Source organism: Panulirus ornatus, chromosome 13, assembly GCF_036320965.1.
Source record: "Panulirus ornatus isolate Po-2019 chromosome 13, ASM3632096v1, whole genome shotgun sequence".
Taxonomy (NCBI): domain Eukaryota; kingdom Metazoa; phylum Arthropoda; class Malacostraca; order Decapoda; family Palinuridae; genus Panulirus; species Panulirus ornatus.
Window position 1 is genome coordinate 12,771,068 of NC_092236.1, and position 17,616 is coordinate 12,788,683.

Consider the following 17,616-nt stretch of genomic DNA (forward strand, 5'->3'; position numbering starts at 1 on the left):
TTGAAGGTAAATGTGAGTAAAAGCAAAGTAATAGTCTTTGAAAGGAGACAAAGTGATAGTGTTGATTTTGCAAAGCCCTATGGAGTGAGAGAAGAAAGTGTACTAAACTCTTTTATATGTATGAGTAAAGGAAGACTGAAAGAGGTGACAGAATTTAAGTATTTAGGTGCTATCTTGGATACATTTGGTAATGTCATTCCTTAATACAGTGATTAATGGTAGGGGTGTGAATAGGGAAGTGAAGAAAGGATTAAGGGACAGCTTACATAGTACTCCTGATCCGGACTTATCCAGCCATAACATGGGCATAGAATGAGTCAGAGTTCAAGATTCCAGGCTGTGGAATTAAGCTATTTGAAAGAAGTATGTGGTATGACTAGATGGAATTAGAAAAAGAAATGGGTGTATGAGATCTGGTATGGCAGGGAATGCAAAGGAATTAAATTGTGGAATGGTATAGAGGGTGAAACTTAATATTTTGAGATGGTTTATGCATCTGGAAAGAATGCAAGACAGGAAGTTTACAATAAGAGTGTATGATTTTACAATTAAAGGAGTTGGTATGAGAGTAAGACCACCTGTGAAATGGGGAAATAGAGTAGAAGAATACTGGAGGGAGAGAAATGGTGGAAGAATGCATGGAGTAGTTTATGCAAGGACAGGGATAAGTGGAGACTTTACAGTGGACACCCCCTTGATGGAAGTTCCTGGGGGGAACTGGCATCAGATACATAGACAGAAATGTGTAAACTCATGAGGGGAGCATCATGCATTCAACAACAAACAGAGCCCTCAACGAGTGTACATCAGCCTTAAACATGTCTCATAAGTAATCAATTCAGAACTTTAGTATTTATTGTTTTCTTGTTTTCAGATCATATTGGCTTGAGTTGTAAAATCATTATTTTCATCCTAATTTTTAGATATCTGGGCCACATTGAACACCAATTAGTCAGGTTGAAAAGAGTTATGTATTTATTTTCTCTGCATGTTCATGCCTCTTCCATACTTCAACTTTATCACCTGTTCCCCTTCATAGTACATCCAGATTTCCCTTCTATGGGACACCTGCACCAATGAGAAAGCTGGCAACATCCAGTGGTTGGGAGCATGTCAAGAAGTGCAGGTATTTGTGTATTTTTTGTAGGATAAGTGCAGGACAACTGAGGAATAAATTTTTATTATCTTCAGTATGGAAATTGTATCCTGGATGTGAGAGGTCTTGCAATGTGTTGAATCTGTATTTGTAAAACTAGAGAGATGTGTGCTGTCTAGAATGCAGATGAGGAAGCATAACTTGTACTTGCTTGATAAGTGTAGGTTCAGTTGAGTATATATCTGGTGGAGAGGAGTGTTAAGATTGGTATGGGGGTGATTGTTTTGTGCTTGTTGAGACATTATGTAAGTTGCTGAAGAATGAAGAAGTTAGGCTATTTCTTCTTAGAGATTGGTGGATAGTTTTGGTTGGGAGGGCTCTAATGCTGTTGCATAAAATTGAGTATCAAGCATATTGAGGTGAGATTACATAGTAAATATCTTTGTTTCATTGTGCTGGTGTTGAATGTTTTGATTGCTAGTTAGTCCATGATTTTTTTCTGTATTCATTGACAGGGCTTGGGCAAAACATGCTCCAGTTAAAGTCCATTGCAAGAAAAAGAATTAGTGAGAGAGAAAAGTTAGAAATTAATCAGGGATCTGCAGGTCTTTTTAGACCTGACTCTTATTAGGAGAGGGGAAAGAAAAAAGGAAGAAGTTACTTCATTACTGAGCTGCTTCTGGGAAGAAAGACAGATCGTAACAGTCAGTCCTTGAGTGGCCATTCCCCACATGGAAACTCTAGGAAGCAGCAGCCAGATGCATACATCTTTTCCAAACCTTGATGGCAGAGACACATTCAGATAGTCTGCACGAACAGTGTCTAATACAGTTATATTTTCAAGAGAGGTGATGTCTGACGAATTATTCAGATGATAGGCCTTTGATTCCACTGTGATTAATAAAGAATTGGAGGAGTTAGCATTACTTCTTTCTGCATAGTATAAAAGCTCTGTAAATATGAAATAGCTGCTCACAAAAAAAAATAATTTATGGCACTCACACAATACCCCCAGCTTCTGGAAGGCAGACTGTGATGTTGACTACATGGGGATTTCAAGGATAGAGTAGAGGATAAGGTTATTCCTAGCATGTTTAGAGATACTTTTCAGGTGGAAATTAAATTTTGGCACTTGAATTTAAATAGGTTATTGCTTTCCCATTATGATGTGCTGCACAGATCTGAATTGAAAGAGGAAATATGTTCCGTATAAGAAAAAGAAGGAGCTTTAGAAGGTCAGGGGGTGGGGGAAGTGAGCTAAAGAATGTACAGTGGAATCATCAGCATAATAGTGAATAGGGTTAAAAGTAAAAGAGAAAAGATCATTTGTAAAGAAAAGAAAAAGAAAATGTGATTGGACAAACCCTGAGGAACACCACTCTTGGTAGGAAAGAAAGGGAAAGTTACTCCATCATCAACTACTGCAATGGAACAGCCAGAGAAAAAATGCATTATAAGACCAGAGAGAAGCAGAAAAAACAAAGGAAGGGAGTTTAGACTGCAAAGACAAGCCACTTATGATTTCTAATATGTCTGGATTTTTGTTGAGGAGGTTATGGGCAGGTGTAGGTTTGATTCATGTTTGTTAAAGGTTAATAGAGTGATGCTGGATTTCTTTGGAGATGCAGACATTTTGTTTTGATAGAGTGAGTGTCCTGATTTAATTATGTAGTGTTGCATGTTGCTTAAGTAGTGTCATTTGCTGTGATGTGATGGTGAGGTCATCTGAGTATGAGAGGACTGTTACACTGTGGTCACATTTCCTAAGATAATTCCTTTTGTTTTGTAAGTGTTCATATATCCTTCATATATTTTCTTCATTCTTCAATAATGACACAGAGTCTGAATAAGAGTATGTCACTCACATCTTTGATATTCATTTCAAATACTATAAGTTTCTCAAACTATTTTATGATAAAACATTCTTTTCTCTTAAATGAAGGGTGTATTAAGCTTCACTCCCAGTTCTTGTAAATAAATGTCTTTTTAAGCATCACTCCCAGTTCTTGGTCAAGTACCTTTTCCTCATCTTACCATTTCCATTGGCTATGTTCTTTTTATTTCATCCTGTGTTCTATATTTCCTTATCATCACATGCCTGCTTCATCAGCTGATTTGTAATTTTCGTTTCCCTAAAGGCTCTAGTTTCTCATTTTACAATGCTGTTCATTTTCATCTCATTTCCCCTTTTCTCCTCTTACACTTTTCCTTCACTCACAGTTGAACTATTACTTTTAACCTACCTCTTATGAACTATACTTTTAAAAAATAAATTAATCATTACCTCTGTACTTTTTGTAACCTAAACAGTTGAATAAGTACTTTTTGTAACCTAAACAGTTGAATAACACTTCCCATCACTCAAGACAATTCATTTTAGATGAAAGATTTAATTGCATATCTTTTTACTGACGGCTGAACTGTGCATTTGGCCTGTTGAAATTCATCTTGTATACAGAAACAATTATACTCATGGAAACATTATTATGAACATCCAGTTTTTGTGATATACTGTGTAGGCAACAGATTTGTATGACAGAATACTGTTTCTAGAATATTGTATGTTCCCAAGGCTGATATTTAGAGATAAGTAAGCTGAAGGTATATGTGAAGAACAAACTATTTTTCCATATGAGATACTTTCAAAAGAATTTGAAAGTATTGTAGACAAAGTAAGATATAAACAGTTTTGAGTGCCAGTTAGCTGTTTAACTGAAGCTGAATTTAGAAAAATTGTGGTATGTGAACTGGATGTTACTGAATCAGGTACAAGAATCAAAAGACATTACATATTTTATCATCGTATTTTAGTAGTTGGTCTTAATTTAGTGTTGTTGCATTCTCTGTTCTTATTATTCCTCATAATTGAGGATTTAATTTATATTAGGGTCGGTTGGATCCATTATTCTTTAACCTGTTGTGTATCAAAATATCACAAATGGAATTTTTGTGGTTGATTTATTCTGCATTCTAAAGCAGTATAGCATGAGAGGAGCACAGGGAAAGCACCCTTGATACTACATTACTTGTATTGCTGATCCTTATGTAGGTAGTACTCTTTATTTAATTTTTGGATGACCTTCACCATATTTCTCCCTAGCAGAAAATTGTTTTTGTTGTAGCCCTAACTTTTCATGTTTGCAAAGCCAATGTACCTTAGGTATCCAGTAAAATCTATTGATTACTCCAAAAGATCTGCTGTAGGGGAAGATCTGCTGTTGAAGAGCGATCAGTGCTGGATAAAGTAAGGTCAACTAGTTATTAAGTGCGATGTTGTGTATACAGCAGAATGACAGTGCATATGGAAGTTCGGAATGAGGGGCATGGGTCGGTTGAAGCTTGTGCTGGGATAGATTCAGGAGCATTTTCCTGAAGTTTATGGACACTGTAATGACTAGCTGTAATGGCCAAGCTATGGCTGACATAATTTTTTGTGGTATGGATGAAATGTTTGTGTTGTGTTTAGTAGTTCATTATATTGTTAGAAAGTGGTGTTTGTTAATGCTTTTAGTGTACTGATTTTGCTTATGGCCCTTATCTTAATACTGTTTATGTGCTGTTTTAATGACATACTTATGTCTTCTGCAATAACAAGTATGAGTAAGTGCTTATTGAGCAGTTGTGGATGACTGAAATAAGATAATTTCTCAGTGGATGATGAATTCATGTCTGTCTGGTTTATGAATAGTTAGTGATGATTTGATTGGAGAAACTGTTTCCTTGTTATGTATTGTTAAACTGTTTGTAGCCTATTAAATTTTGATATCTTGTGAGGCTATGGGTAAGTCATATGCAAATGAAAGAAGATAGGAATTGAGTTGGAGGTGAATGATCATGGAAAAACAGGTTGAAGAGGGCAGATAAGAATTTGCTTGCAGATTCAGCCAATAAGTAAGGGAAATCAGAGACCCTGGCTCAAGAGACAGTTGGTCAAATCCCAAAAATAAATTGTAGAAACCCCACCATCAATCCCTAAGTAATGATCATCTTACACGAACCACTCCTTACCATTTCCTCTCAAGAAAAAAGACTAACATCATGAGCTTTAATCTAAATTTGGCAAACCCACCCAGTTTATTCATTCTGCATTCTGTTCTCACTTCAACAGTAGTTTCTGGCTTGAGTCTTCACCATATTTTTTTGTCGTTATTCAATTTTGTTGCAATTCAGTGTATAAAGAAACTGTTATTGTGCTTCTCTTTAAGGTGCAGCTAGGGGAGACCTTTGATCAGATCATCAGATCATTCCCTTACATAGTGGCATACATATGGTCCAACCTCTTTACATGTGTCAAGCATTTTTAAAAAGTCTATATGTTGTATCAGGCTTTCATCATCATTGATCATCAAATTAGTTGAAACCATCATATGGTCCCTCCATTCTCATAAGGAGATAAGCCTCTTGGTAGATGTGGATGATTACTAAGCAAAGGCCTCATTGAGACAATATTGTTCCCACAGACATGAGGTTTTCTGGTGAAACAGACAGTCACATCTCATACCAGCACAGAGATTGATGAATTGTGATTAGATTCTTTTACTGTATCCTATTTTGTGACCAAAAACTTCTACTGCATTATGTTTTGTAAACATTTTTTTGATGCATCATGTTTTATTATCAGATGCTTTGTTCCATCATGTTTTGTGATCAGATTCTGCGATTACCTTATGTCATCTGAGTGTTAATTAACCCTACCCAAATACAAAATTCTTTTACTATTATAGAAGGCCTAGTCCTTTGGTGTTCTCAGATGACAGGATTACAAATTATTCAGCCTTACTAGTTATGCATTCCCTTTAAATATGTTAAATCTAAAGTATATTACTGTCTTTATGAATAGATCCATCCCAACCATTAAAAAGGACCATTTGCACTGAGAACCAGGGAGTAATAAGGTAACATATCATATGATAGTCATTTCAAGTTTGTGTACAGTCCGCTCTTTACTTTCATTTCTCCCCACCGTACTTTCAGGGTTGGTTGTAAACCTCTTACAAGGGAGGGTTTACCATTTCATTGGAGGGTTGTATGGATATGGGTCTTAAGACCTCTTCTTCAAGTATCAACCTGTTCCCTGGAAAAAGAGCATCAGTTTTGTCATGGACAACCCTACAGCTATCAAGTCCATTTAGAATCAGGGAATGTGCCAATCTTTTCTCTTGGATGCCACAGATTATGAACTCATTACTGAGGCACCTTGTTCTTCTGCTGTTAGCCAAGTCCCATGAAGGAATTTGCAAACAAGTGGGTTGATGACCTATGCAAATTCAAGTCATTCTTTTCAGAAGCAAATTTAGAACATGGCCTTCATATGGATCCTATCCCTGGATGTTTCACTTAGGTGGTCATCTTTACCACACAATCCAATGCACCCCTTCCTCTGACAGCTCCACAGTTCAGTTTCATAGTAACAGAGAAACATGTTTGCATAGTTATTAAGGTTCCTTCTGGTAAGTGCCAACAAAGTAGTAGCTCAGGCATTTGTTTGTCCTGCAATGAAAACCAGTTTGCCCTCATGATTATAAATATTATTTTTCTCTGCAAAGAATAATGCAGACTGCATGCCTTTCTATGTGTTACTTTTAAACACAAAAACAGCACCTTACCCACTCCCTTAATTTCTCTTCACTCAAAGCTGGCCATACCAGTGTATATAAATTTTTCTATTTTGTTATTCTTCAATAGGTTCATTGTCCTGTTTCAGGAGAGTATAGCCTTTCTTCACTACCTCAATATGTTTTAATGGTCTGTACAAAGGTTAACAAATAATAAAATGTATTCAAAAATTCTGATACGGGTATTTTTAAGAAACAGTATTAAAATCTTGTTAGAATCTTTAAACAGTATTTGATTTTTCATTTCTGAGCATATATATACTAATTAGGCTATGCCAGTGCTTTAGCACGTGAAAAAATCTGTCAACCAAGCTGATGTGAGGTGAACAGTATTGTAGTTGACTATTTTTACACCATTTTAAGGTCTTATGTAGTCGATAAAAACCGAGCTTTGCTTGTTAAGGAAAGTGGCGATTAAATTCTTTTACTATGTCCAACTTTGGCTGTGGTGAGGGTAGTGCGTACTGAATTTAATTCATTCATTTTTTTTTTCATTTGTATAATAGTAACATACAAAATGGATATGATGTTACTCTTTTAACGTTTCGGTTTAATGGTAACCTACAGAACTAATGTAATTGATTACTCTCTCCCATTCAGCATGGGGTTCGAAATCAATCAAACCATTTTTTTCATTCATCGAAAGCAGAGATTAGTTGGATTTCCTTTTGCTCCAAAGATTTTATTTTATTTTATAGCTGCAATCAGAGCGAGACTTTTAGAGTGATAACATTTTTCTTTTGTCTTTTGCGCTGCAGTAGGTAGAGGTAGCATTAAGGCTCCATATATTCATCTGTTATTTGAAATATCAGGTCTGAAATATGTTATGAGTAACTTTACAATGTTTATATGATATATATTAAGCGAAAATGTTTGTTTGGAGTTTTAAAATACGTAAGGTGGAGTTGCGTCTAGTTTGATAGTGTCAAAGAATGCAAACGTTCGTATCCTTCAACTAACTTGTAATTGCTACAAATCAAACTAATGTATATCGTGTTTTTTATAATATCTGCATAGTTATTTAATTGTGATATAATTTAGATTACATATATTGCACTGACATTGCTTCAGAGAGAATTTATAACTAAATCGTGTACAACATGAAACGTTAACACTTTCGAATGCAGATGTTTACAAAACAAACATGTCACAGTATTCAAAGGTACCAAGTTGCCTGCTCATTTTAGTTTTACAACTTGCAAGTGCTCGTAATTTAGAGTTTGTTGCATATTATGATACTGATTCTTGCCAAGAGAATGAATATTTTGATAACGTGAGTCTTCAATGTATGGCTTGTCCCATAAATCAGTCAGCGCTGGATGATAATTATACCTGTACTTGTTTGCCGGGATTTAAATCTATATATGAAGGCTATAATCTTAAATGCGAAGCTTGTCCTCCATTACACGTTACCTCTGTTGACAAGAGGAGCTGTGTGCCTTGTAGCGGGTCTTCTCTAAATGATACATCGAAAACATGTCTGCCATGTTTAGGAACGTCGGATATAATGGTTGATAAGGCTCTTAATGGGTCATCTTTGGGTGGTATGGTCTGCATTGAATGCGCGAATGGTAGTGTTCCAGGAGATGGGGCTTGTATCCCATGTCATTCATCATTGTATACTGCAAGTGGTGGCTCTTGTTCATGTCCCAAAACACATGAAGAACTTGGTGGTATTTGCACCCCGCTATCTGAGCTGTCAAAAATACCAGACAAAGATAGTAGCTACATTGTCAAGTTTGATAATGGGAAAAAAGTATATTCTACCTTCTTTATGGAGAATTTCAGAATGGCTGCTCATTCATGCACATTTAACCAGAACAAATCTGCTTGCCAGCTTTTGAGTAATATGTGTGTTCTCTTGCATTATGAGTTTGATGATTTTAATGCATGTCAGTATTATAGAGAGGAATTTGGAGATAATTTTGTCACCTTACCTAGTCATGTTCCTTGGTTATATTATAATGAAGGAGAAGCAAATGTGTATCTTTCTAAAACCAGATTGAAAACTCATTATAGCTTTAAGAAGGAATCTCCAAATTCCAAGTTTAACTTTACTGTGGCAAAGTACTCTGCCAAAGGCCATCTTCTGAAGTACGGACGGCTGGAAACTATGTTAACACTTTGTCCCATAATTGATTATCAGCTTGATGCAGCAGTTCAATTTGGAACAACATTTTCTCAGAGTTGTTCCATAGATGTAAAAGATTTGTGGGATAGATATGATACAGAATTCTATGATGTATTTTTACAATATTATGATGATGAACAGCACATGATATATGCTGTACCAGTTCTTGATAGAAATTACAGAGAAGCTGGCTCTTTGGTGAATCAACAGAGTCATAAAAAGTGGCAGCTGACAAGGAGGTTTTTCTTGTTTGACAATCTTAGTGGAAGAGAGAGCTTATCTTTGAATTTGAATGATAAAGAGAAGAGAGCTAGAGTTGTAAGATATGCTCAGAGTGTTGAAATTATTATTCAGCTACGTGAAGGAGAAGGGGATGGGCTGATTTATCCACCCCTGATAAAGATAACATATGCTGAGGTTGAAGATGATTATTATGAATCTGGTAAAAGGGTGGAGACAAGTTTAAAGGTTTTATACACTATGAATTTTTCAAAGATCCGTGAGAATTTGTCTATAGCTGTAGGCGTTATGAGTGCTCTTGCTACTCTTTGGTCATTTATAGGAACATGGAGCTGGTCAAGGCGATGTGGAAAAATAGTTTTGGATTTTCCCACCATTTTTCACTTTTTTGTTATAGTTTGTGGAAACCTTGCCAATGTTTTTTTTGTTGTAATGTTTTTTGCTTGCTTATTTTGGACTATTTTCTTCAAGAGGCAGGATGTTGTGCATTTATTTCTTTTAACGGAGAACCAAGAATTACTCGTAAAACAGTATCTGACAGCTGCTTGCTTCCTAAAACTAATCCAAATCATGTACATAGTTTATGTTCAGGTTACTCTTGACATTTTTATAATTGACTGGGAGCAGCCAAGGGCAAAAAATTCAGTTCCTCATCCACAGTTGTCCACCAGTCTTGAAGAAGAAGGAAAACTAAAAGGGGAACAGCCAATCAGTATTTGGAGAATGTACTTCATTGCAAATGAGTGGAATGAACTCCAGACATATAGAAAAACTAATGTAAGTTTCCAGTTGTTTTTGACTCTTCTGTGTTTAAAAGTAATTGGTTTTGAAAATCTTGCCACTGCTGATCCCAGTGCTAGTTTCTTTGTCCATGATAAAGATTATAATCCTCCTCAGAGCTTTGTGTGTAGATTTGCCATTAGTATGTCAGTTTATGCCATTATTGCAGTCATACAGTGGTTCTTTAGGGTTGTTTTTTATGAACGCTATGTTGAGAACAAGTTGCAGCAATTTATAGATTTATGTTCAATTGCTAACATAAGTGTATTCATTCTTGAGCACACGATGTATGGATATTATATTCATGGTCGATCAGCTCATGGCTTTGCTGATGTTGATATGCAGTCTATATATGAACAGATGAAACGAGAAGAAGAAGATTTATGTGGTCACCGGGGTCTTGAACCCTCTAGTGAATGTCAGATATTTGAGGTAGCTGTAACCTACAAGTTTAGAGAGCAGTATGATACCATTTTGCAACCAGTACACAAGTTCACAGGGATTCAAAGGCCAGCAGCTCGAGGCAGAATGGCTTCGTTAGAGATGGAGCAAAGTTTCCAGGCATATGAAACTATGAGAAGATTTTTTGGTATGTTCCTTCAGCATGCTCTCAAGGATTTAGATTATATTGTGAAAGAAAAGCTTTTTCTGGAGAGTGTGTTGGATCTTGAATTTCAAGAGGTTGATGATAGGTGTCTTTTTTTTAGGGACAATAATCATACCTTTGATCATGTCTTGTTTTATGGTCATGAATTATCATTTTTGCTGTGTGAAATGTTGCTTTTTACATTTGTTGACTTAACTTCATATGACTTTGTACTGGCTGCGGTAATTACCTTTATTTTTTCGTATTTATTGAAAAAAATTCGCTACACAGGTGGCCGAAAAAATGTGGTCCACAAAACTCTAGTTGACCAGCGTTTTTTGATGTAATGAGATCAATATGCTGTTGTGGCTTCACAGCTAGGAATCAGTATGTCATGCCAAATCACAGCATGTATCTTGTTTCCACTGGTAAGAAATTTGTTAGCACCACCATACTTACTGTAATGATTGAAAGAAATGCTTCAAGTACTGCTTTGAGTAACTATGAAACTAGGTTGGAAAGCTCTTGTGACATAATCATCATTCATATGTCACAGATGTACTTCTGTTATGGTGCATGACATGAGGCAAGCTATTTTGTGCAGTCATAAAGAACTTTTTTCTTGGCTGCTTGGAAATCTGAACTCTTCCAAAACTCATGATAAGTACCACATAGATTGTGGTTATGCTTTTTGTGCTTGTATCTAGGATCTGTTCAGATACTTAATGTTTTCAAATCTTTGTAGGTGATTTTATTTGGATATGATTAGCAGTTTCTTGAGTTTTGGTTACATTTATGAATTATTGATAGAATTTAGAAATTTATGGTCCTGGACTTTTAGTAAGGATATAGGGCTGCTGTCTTAATTCTCACATGGTTATATGACTTTGGTAATAGCTAAAATCTGTCTGATTCTAGTAACTGCTGAGCTTTGTTGTGAATACCCCCAAATACTTCTAAAAACACCGTGTAAGATTTGCCATGTGCCTGTTAAGGATGAGGCAGTAAAGGCTAAGGAGCAGCACTGGAGTTCACCAGTTATGGAGACTTTTATTGTGGCCACCCCTTTGAGGGAGTTCCCAAAGGGAACAGGCATCAGAGATATAGATAGAATAGATACTTTTAATAACAGTATGCTTGTGAGTGATTGTTTTTATATGTGCTGTAATGGAGAGATATAGATAGAATAGATACTCTTTATAACAGTATGCTTGCGAGTGATTGTTTATATATGTGCTGTAATGGTCAGCAGGTAGTCAGTTTTATTCAGCAGATACAGCTGTAGCTTTTATAACTTTTGTAATATATGTTTGTTGATATTTTGTATATGCTGAATTTCACAGAGGTCAAGACTTTAAAGATCAAGTTCAGAGACAGTTGCATCTCTTTGATTTTGTATTTAGAAATTGTATTAAGTAATCTTGTTCTAGAATATTTCATCATGAAGTACATATATTGTCATTGCAGTAGCAAAAATTTTATTACTGTTTCCTTTGGATGCCTTAATTTTTTCTGTACAAGGTGTCTTTTCCAGAATGTATGAATTTCCATGGGTTGGTTATTGCAGTTAGGAACTTCACAAAGACTTACGGTTTTTTTTAGAATTGAGATTTCGTGTGCTCATTATACTTTTCATCTTTTAAATCCAACTGAGCAAAGGAAACTTGCTTTCTGCTAGTATTAGAAAAGATGAATTATTGTAGTAGGTGTTGTTATTTAATAAATTTTTAATGGTTACTATGTAATAGTAATTTTGATGCAATGAAGATTAAGCTTGCTCATTTCTGTCAAATATAAAAAGTTTTTAAATTTTTTTCAAATGTAATTTGCATTGATTGGTTACCTTTAGGCTCAAGGATTGCTCTGTCTGAGATGTTTGAATTTTAAACTTTTAAACCTAGTAATTAAAGTGTTATGTGACAGGTCTAAAACATTTGATGATGACAGTAAGCATAAGTGTGTCTTGTAAAGGATTTGTAATTTTTCTATCACCATTGTCAGATACTAAGAATGATAAAATGTATTCAGTCAAGGAGATATCAGAGGTGAGGCAGACATTATACTCTCCTATGATTTTGGGAAGAGAGGCAACTCAAAGTAAAAGATTTTGATTAGAGGAGAATATCATTAGATGAGGGAGTTTGGATTAGGTATTAAATAGGGTAGATGCTAAGAGATTTGAATCAAAATTGATAAAGTTATTTGTACTCTTTGCAAATTTTATTATGTCAGACATTCCAGATATGGGCAGTATCCCTTATTGAGGCTAGGCCTTGAGTGAAGGCAAAAAGGGTCAGAGGAAATGGAAAAAAGAGCAAAAAAGAGAGGCAACTCAAAGTGAAATATTTTGATAAGCATAGAAACTATTGTTAGATGAGGGAGTTTGGAATAGACTTTGGATGGGATAGATACTTGAAATTCTAATAAGAATGAAGTTGTTTCCATTTTGTATGTCAAAGGTTCTAATAGTAGACAGGAACTTAAGATGCTGAAAACTGTTGAATGAACATTACACTATAGCTCTTTACAAATTGCAAAAAATCATAAGAGATCAAGGACAGGAGCTCTTAGGCGTGCTATGCCTTGAATGAAAAGGGAAAAGAAAAATAGAGAAAAAACTGAAAACTGTGCTGGGTGGAAAAAGAAACAATCATTCACTTTGTAATGCCCTTGAATTGTCATAGACTACAGTAATGATGTACTACATAGTGTGGCAGAGTAGCCTCATCTGAGGAACAGAAACTTAATACTTAAAGAAGGGAGAGAGAAAACCAGTAGCATGGCAAAGTGGGATCTGTAAGATCAAAACAATAGAAAAGGTGCATGTTCACAGTACAGTAAAGTACATATATACCCTCTTGCTTGAAAGTATTATTCATAGAAAAATGGGAAAATGATGAATATTTGCATCTTGATTAAGTATTGAGTATAACTGTATAATACTGAGGCTTGTCTCAAAATCTTATTTATCTGATTATGTAAGTAGGGACAGATTGTAATATTTTTCTGTAAATGACTATAAAGTATAGATAGAATGTGCCCTGTCTTTAACAAATCTTAAAACTAGATATGATTGTATTGAAAATGTTCGTTGATAATTTCTTTGAAGTGTACAGAAGGGAAATATTCCATCCTTTGTTTGGGAAACAAAGATCATCATGTTGTTTAATTAGTTTTTCTCTTTCTTTGAGGAACAGGTGCCTTTTGTAACATTCTTTGTAAATACCATCATCCACTTTTGGTTAAGGGCAGTGTCCCACAGTAAGGAGAGTGCCCTTCAGCTTAGAAGTATATTAAGAATGCTGGAAAAGTAGTTACAGGTTATATACTACAGTTGAATTATTGTATCATTAGGTATTTTTTTCCTCATATGTTAAGCTTAGTAACGGGTCATTGTAATATATGAAATTACATCTCCCTTCCATTCATATGTTAGTGTATAACAAAATGCATAGATTTTTTATGAACATGTTTCTGTAATGCTACAGTTATTAGTGTGTGTTTTTACAGGTAGCTTACTAAATCTTCAGCAATAATTACTGCTCTGTTGATTTTTTTGAGTGATTACATTATTTATACAATGTGAATTAAGAAATACTGTAAAAAGATGGAGTGTATAAATTACAAGATTTCTGAGACTATACCACCAGAATTTGCCAAGATTACGTTGGCTAGTGCTACATTCTACAAACTTGTGAACATCTTAAATCAACTGGAGGGAGAAGGTACGATATGGATTGTGATAGAAATTTCTGTTTAGATGCCGAGTAATTGAACTTCATTTGTAGCCTTTGTAATGCTGCTGCTGTTATGGATTGAAATTGTATAATGCATGTGCCGACCTTTTCATAACTGTCTGTGATATCTTTTCATAACTGTCTGTGATATGGAATAGTTATGGTAATGACTTATTTGTCATGATATGGACATTTATGTTTTAATACTTATTTACTGTTATACTGCAGAGTCAGTTAAGAAGCACACCATAATTTCCACAACCCTGGGCCACCTGATTGAATTGCATGGGGAGAAAGTCTTGCGCTCCACAAAGCTCATCTCAAAAGATGTTACTAAAGTAAAGTATTTTTTCTGATTTTTTTTGTTTCTAGCTTATTTTTATGAAGAATGTAATGAACTTATGTATTTGTTCCAGCATCATCATTGATGGCAGTATTGTCCATAGTTGAAACTTAGTTGCAAATGTTTTTTTATTCAAGCAGTTTAGCTGTACTGCTTTTCGGCAGCTCTTCTCTGTAATGTAATGATTTTTACTCATACCAGTAGTATCAGTAACATTTAACCTTATTGTAAGGTACTTTTGTTTTCATCATAGTTATATGTTATTTTCCCTATTGGTAATATAGTTTCTGAAGTGATTCCAAGTATTATTCACCCTCATGCTTCTTATGATTCTTTAATGTTGTGTCCTGATTTTGTGTATAAATTTCCTCCAGTTTTGTTTAATATCTATCATTTTATTCTTCTTCTCTGTACACGTCTACACCATTTGATAACTGCTGTTTTTGCTTGGAACTTGGTTTACAGCAATTTCTTCAAGTACTTCCCATTACCTAAAGTATTCTTCTGTGTGCCCTCTAGCATTATTGAAAGTTTTGTATGCTTAAGAGTGTGTTGATAAGTATGTTGTGTTCCAGTGATTTTATGATAAAAGGTCTATGATTTTAATTTCTGGTGGCATGAACTTCTAAATGAATCCTACATATACTCTTTGGTAGGGTCATTGGCCTCTTGTTAGGTATCTTTGCAAATCAATTTTGTTTGAATATGTCCCTGATCATAATGTTATGTTTTCTGAAACAGAATCAGACTTATGTAATGTGATTGTGGAGACTCTCAGAAAGGGGCTTAACAGTTAGATAACTGTTAATCCCAATTCCTATAGTCCCTACTAGTTGATTACATACATACATATATATATATTTTTTTATTTATTATACTTTGTTGCTGTCTCCTGCGTTAGCGAGGTAGCGCAGGGAAACAGACGAAAGAATGGCCCAACCCACACACATACACATGTATATACATACACGTCCACACACGCACATATACATACCTATACATCTCAACGTATACATATATACACACACACAGACATATACATATATACATATATACACATGTACATCTCAACGTATACATATATATACACACACACAGACATATACATATATACACATGTACATGATTAGTGCCATTGTACAAAGGCAAAGGGGATAAGAGTGAGTGCTCAAATTACAGAGGTATAAGTTTGTTGAGTATTCCTGGTAAATTATATGGGAGGGTATTGATTGAGAGGGTGAAGGCATGTACAGAGCATCAGATTGGGGAAGCGCAGTGTGGTTTCAGAAGTGGTAGAGGATGTGTGGATCAGGTGTTTGCTTTGAAGAATGTATGTGAGAAATACTTAGAAAAGCAAATGGATTTGTATGTAGCATTTATGGATCTGGAGAAGGCATATGATAGAGTTTATAGAGATGCCCTGTGGAAGGTATTAAGAATATATGGTGTGGGAGGCAAGTTGTTAGAAGCAGTGAAAAGTTTTTATCGAGGATGTAAGGCATGTGTACGTGTAGGAAGAGAGGAAAGTGATTGGTTCTCAGTGAATGTAGGTTTGCGGCAGGGGTGTGTGATGTCTCCATGGTTGTTTAATTTGTTTATGGATGGGTTGTTAGGGAGGTGAATGCAAGAGTTTTGGAAAGAGGGGCAAGTATGAAGTCTGTTGGGGATGAGAGAGCTTGGGAAGTGAGTCAGTTGTTGTTTGCTGATGATACAGCACTGGTGGCTGATTCATGTGAGAAACTGCAGAAGCTGGTGACTGAGTTTGGTAAAGTGTGTGAAAGAAGAAAGTTAAGAGTAAATGTGAATAAGAGCAAGGTTATTAGGTACAGTAGGGTTGAGGGTCAAGTCAATTGGGAGGTAAGTTTGAATGGAGAAAAACTGGAGGAAGTAAAGTGTTTTAGATATCTGGGAGTGGATCTGGCAGCGGATGGAACCATGGAAGCGGAAGTGGATCATAGGGTGGGGGATGGGGCGAAAATTCTGGGGGCCTTGAAGAATGTGTGGAAGTCGAGAACATTATCTCGGAAAGCAAAAATGGGTATGTTTGAAGGAATAGTGGTTCCAACAATGTTGTATGGTTGCGAGGCGTGGGCTATGGATAGAGTTGTGCGCAGGAGGATGGATGTGCTGGAAATGAGATGTTTGAGGACAATGTGTGGTGTGAGGTGGTTTGATCGAGTAAGTAACGTAAGGGTAAGAGAGATGTGTGGAAATAAAAAGAGTGTGGTTGAGAGAGTAGAAGAGGGTGTTTTGAAATGGTTTGGGCACATGGAGAGAATGAGTGAGGAAAGATTGACCAAGAGGATATATGTGTCGGAGGTGGAGGGAACGAGGAGAAGTGGGAGACCAAATTGGAGGTGGAAAGATGGAGTGAAAAAGATTTTGTGTGATCGGGGCCTGAACATGCAGGAGGGTGAAAGGAGGGCAAGGAATAGAGTGAATTGGATCGATGTGGTATACCGGGGTTGACGTGCTGTCAGTGGGTTGAATCAGGGCATGTGAAGCGTCTGGGGTAAACCATGGAAAGCTGTGTAGGTATGTATATTTGCGTGTGTGGATGTATGTATATACATGTGTATGGGGGTGGGTTGGGCCATTTCTTTCGTCTGTTTCCTTGCGCTACCTCGCAAACGCAGGAGACAGCGACAAAGCAAAAAAAAAAAAAAAAATGTACATAATCCATACTGTCTGCCTTTATTCATTCCCATCGCCACCCCGCCACACATAGAATAACAACCCCCTCCCCTGCATGTGTGCGAGGTAGTGCTAGGAAAAGACAGGCCACATTCGCTCACACTCAGTCTCTAGCTGTCATGTACAATGCACCGAAACCACAGCTCCCTTTCCACATCCAGGCCCCACAGAACTTTCCATGGTTTACCCCAGACGCTTCACATGCCCTGGTTCAATCCATTGACAGCATGTCAATCCCGGTATACCACATCGTTCCAATTCACTCTATTCCTTACACGCCTTTCCACCTCTTGCATGTTCAGGCCCCGATCACTCAAAATCTTTTTCACTCCATCTTTCCACCTCCAATTTGGTCTCCCACTTATATATATAAGTTTCTTGGGTGTTCCTGGGA

General features: G+C 36.2%; 2 protein-coding genes across 4 annotated transcripts in view; both read left to right on the plus strand.

Annotated features, from left to right (window-relative positions):
* Positions 1-7,832: 7,832 nt before the first annotated feature.
* LOC139752773 (uncharacterized) overlaps positions 7,833-17,616 on the plus strand; it is a 28,492-nt gene continuing 18,708 nt past the window's right edge. Inside the window, exons 1-3 of one of the 3 annotated variants that reach the window (XM_071668687.1) lie at positions 7,833-7,873; positions 13,959-14,173; positions 14,414-14,523. In XM_071668687.1, coding sequence (XP_071524788.1) covers positions 14,056-14,173; positions 14,414-14,523 — 228 coding nt within the window. In that variant the 5' untranslated portion in view covers positions 7,833-7,873; positions 13,959-14,055. Of the gene's footprint in view, positions 7,985-11,756; positions 14,174-14,413; positions 14,524-17,616 lie in introns of those variants that run through there. The other 2 variants (XM_071668686.1, XM_071668685.1) reach the window with 2 other exon arrangements.
* On the plus strand, positions 7,983-11,570 carry LOC139752772 (meckelin). The gene has a single exon (XM_071668684.1). The coding sequence runs from the start codon at positions 8,000-8,002 to the stop codon at positions 10,793-10,795; it is 2,796 nt and encodes a 931-aa protein (XP_071524785.1). The 5' UTR covers positions 7,983-7,999; the 3' UTR covers positions 10,796-11,570.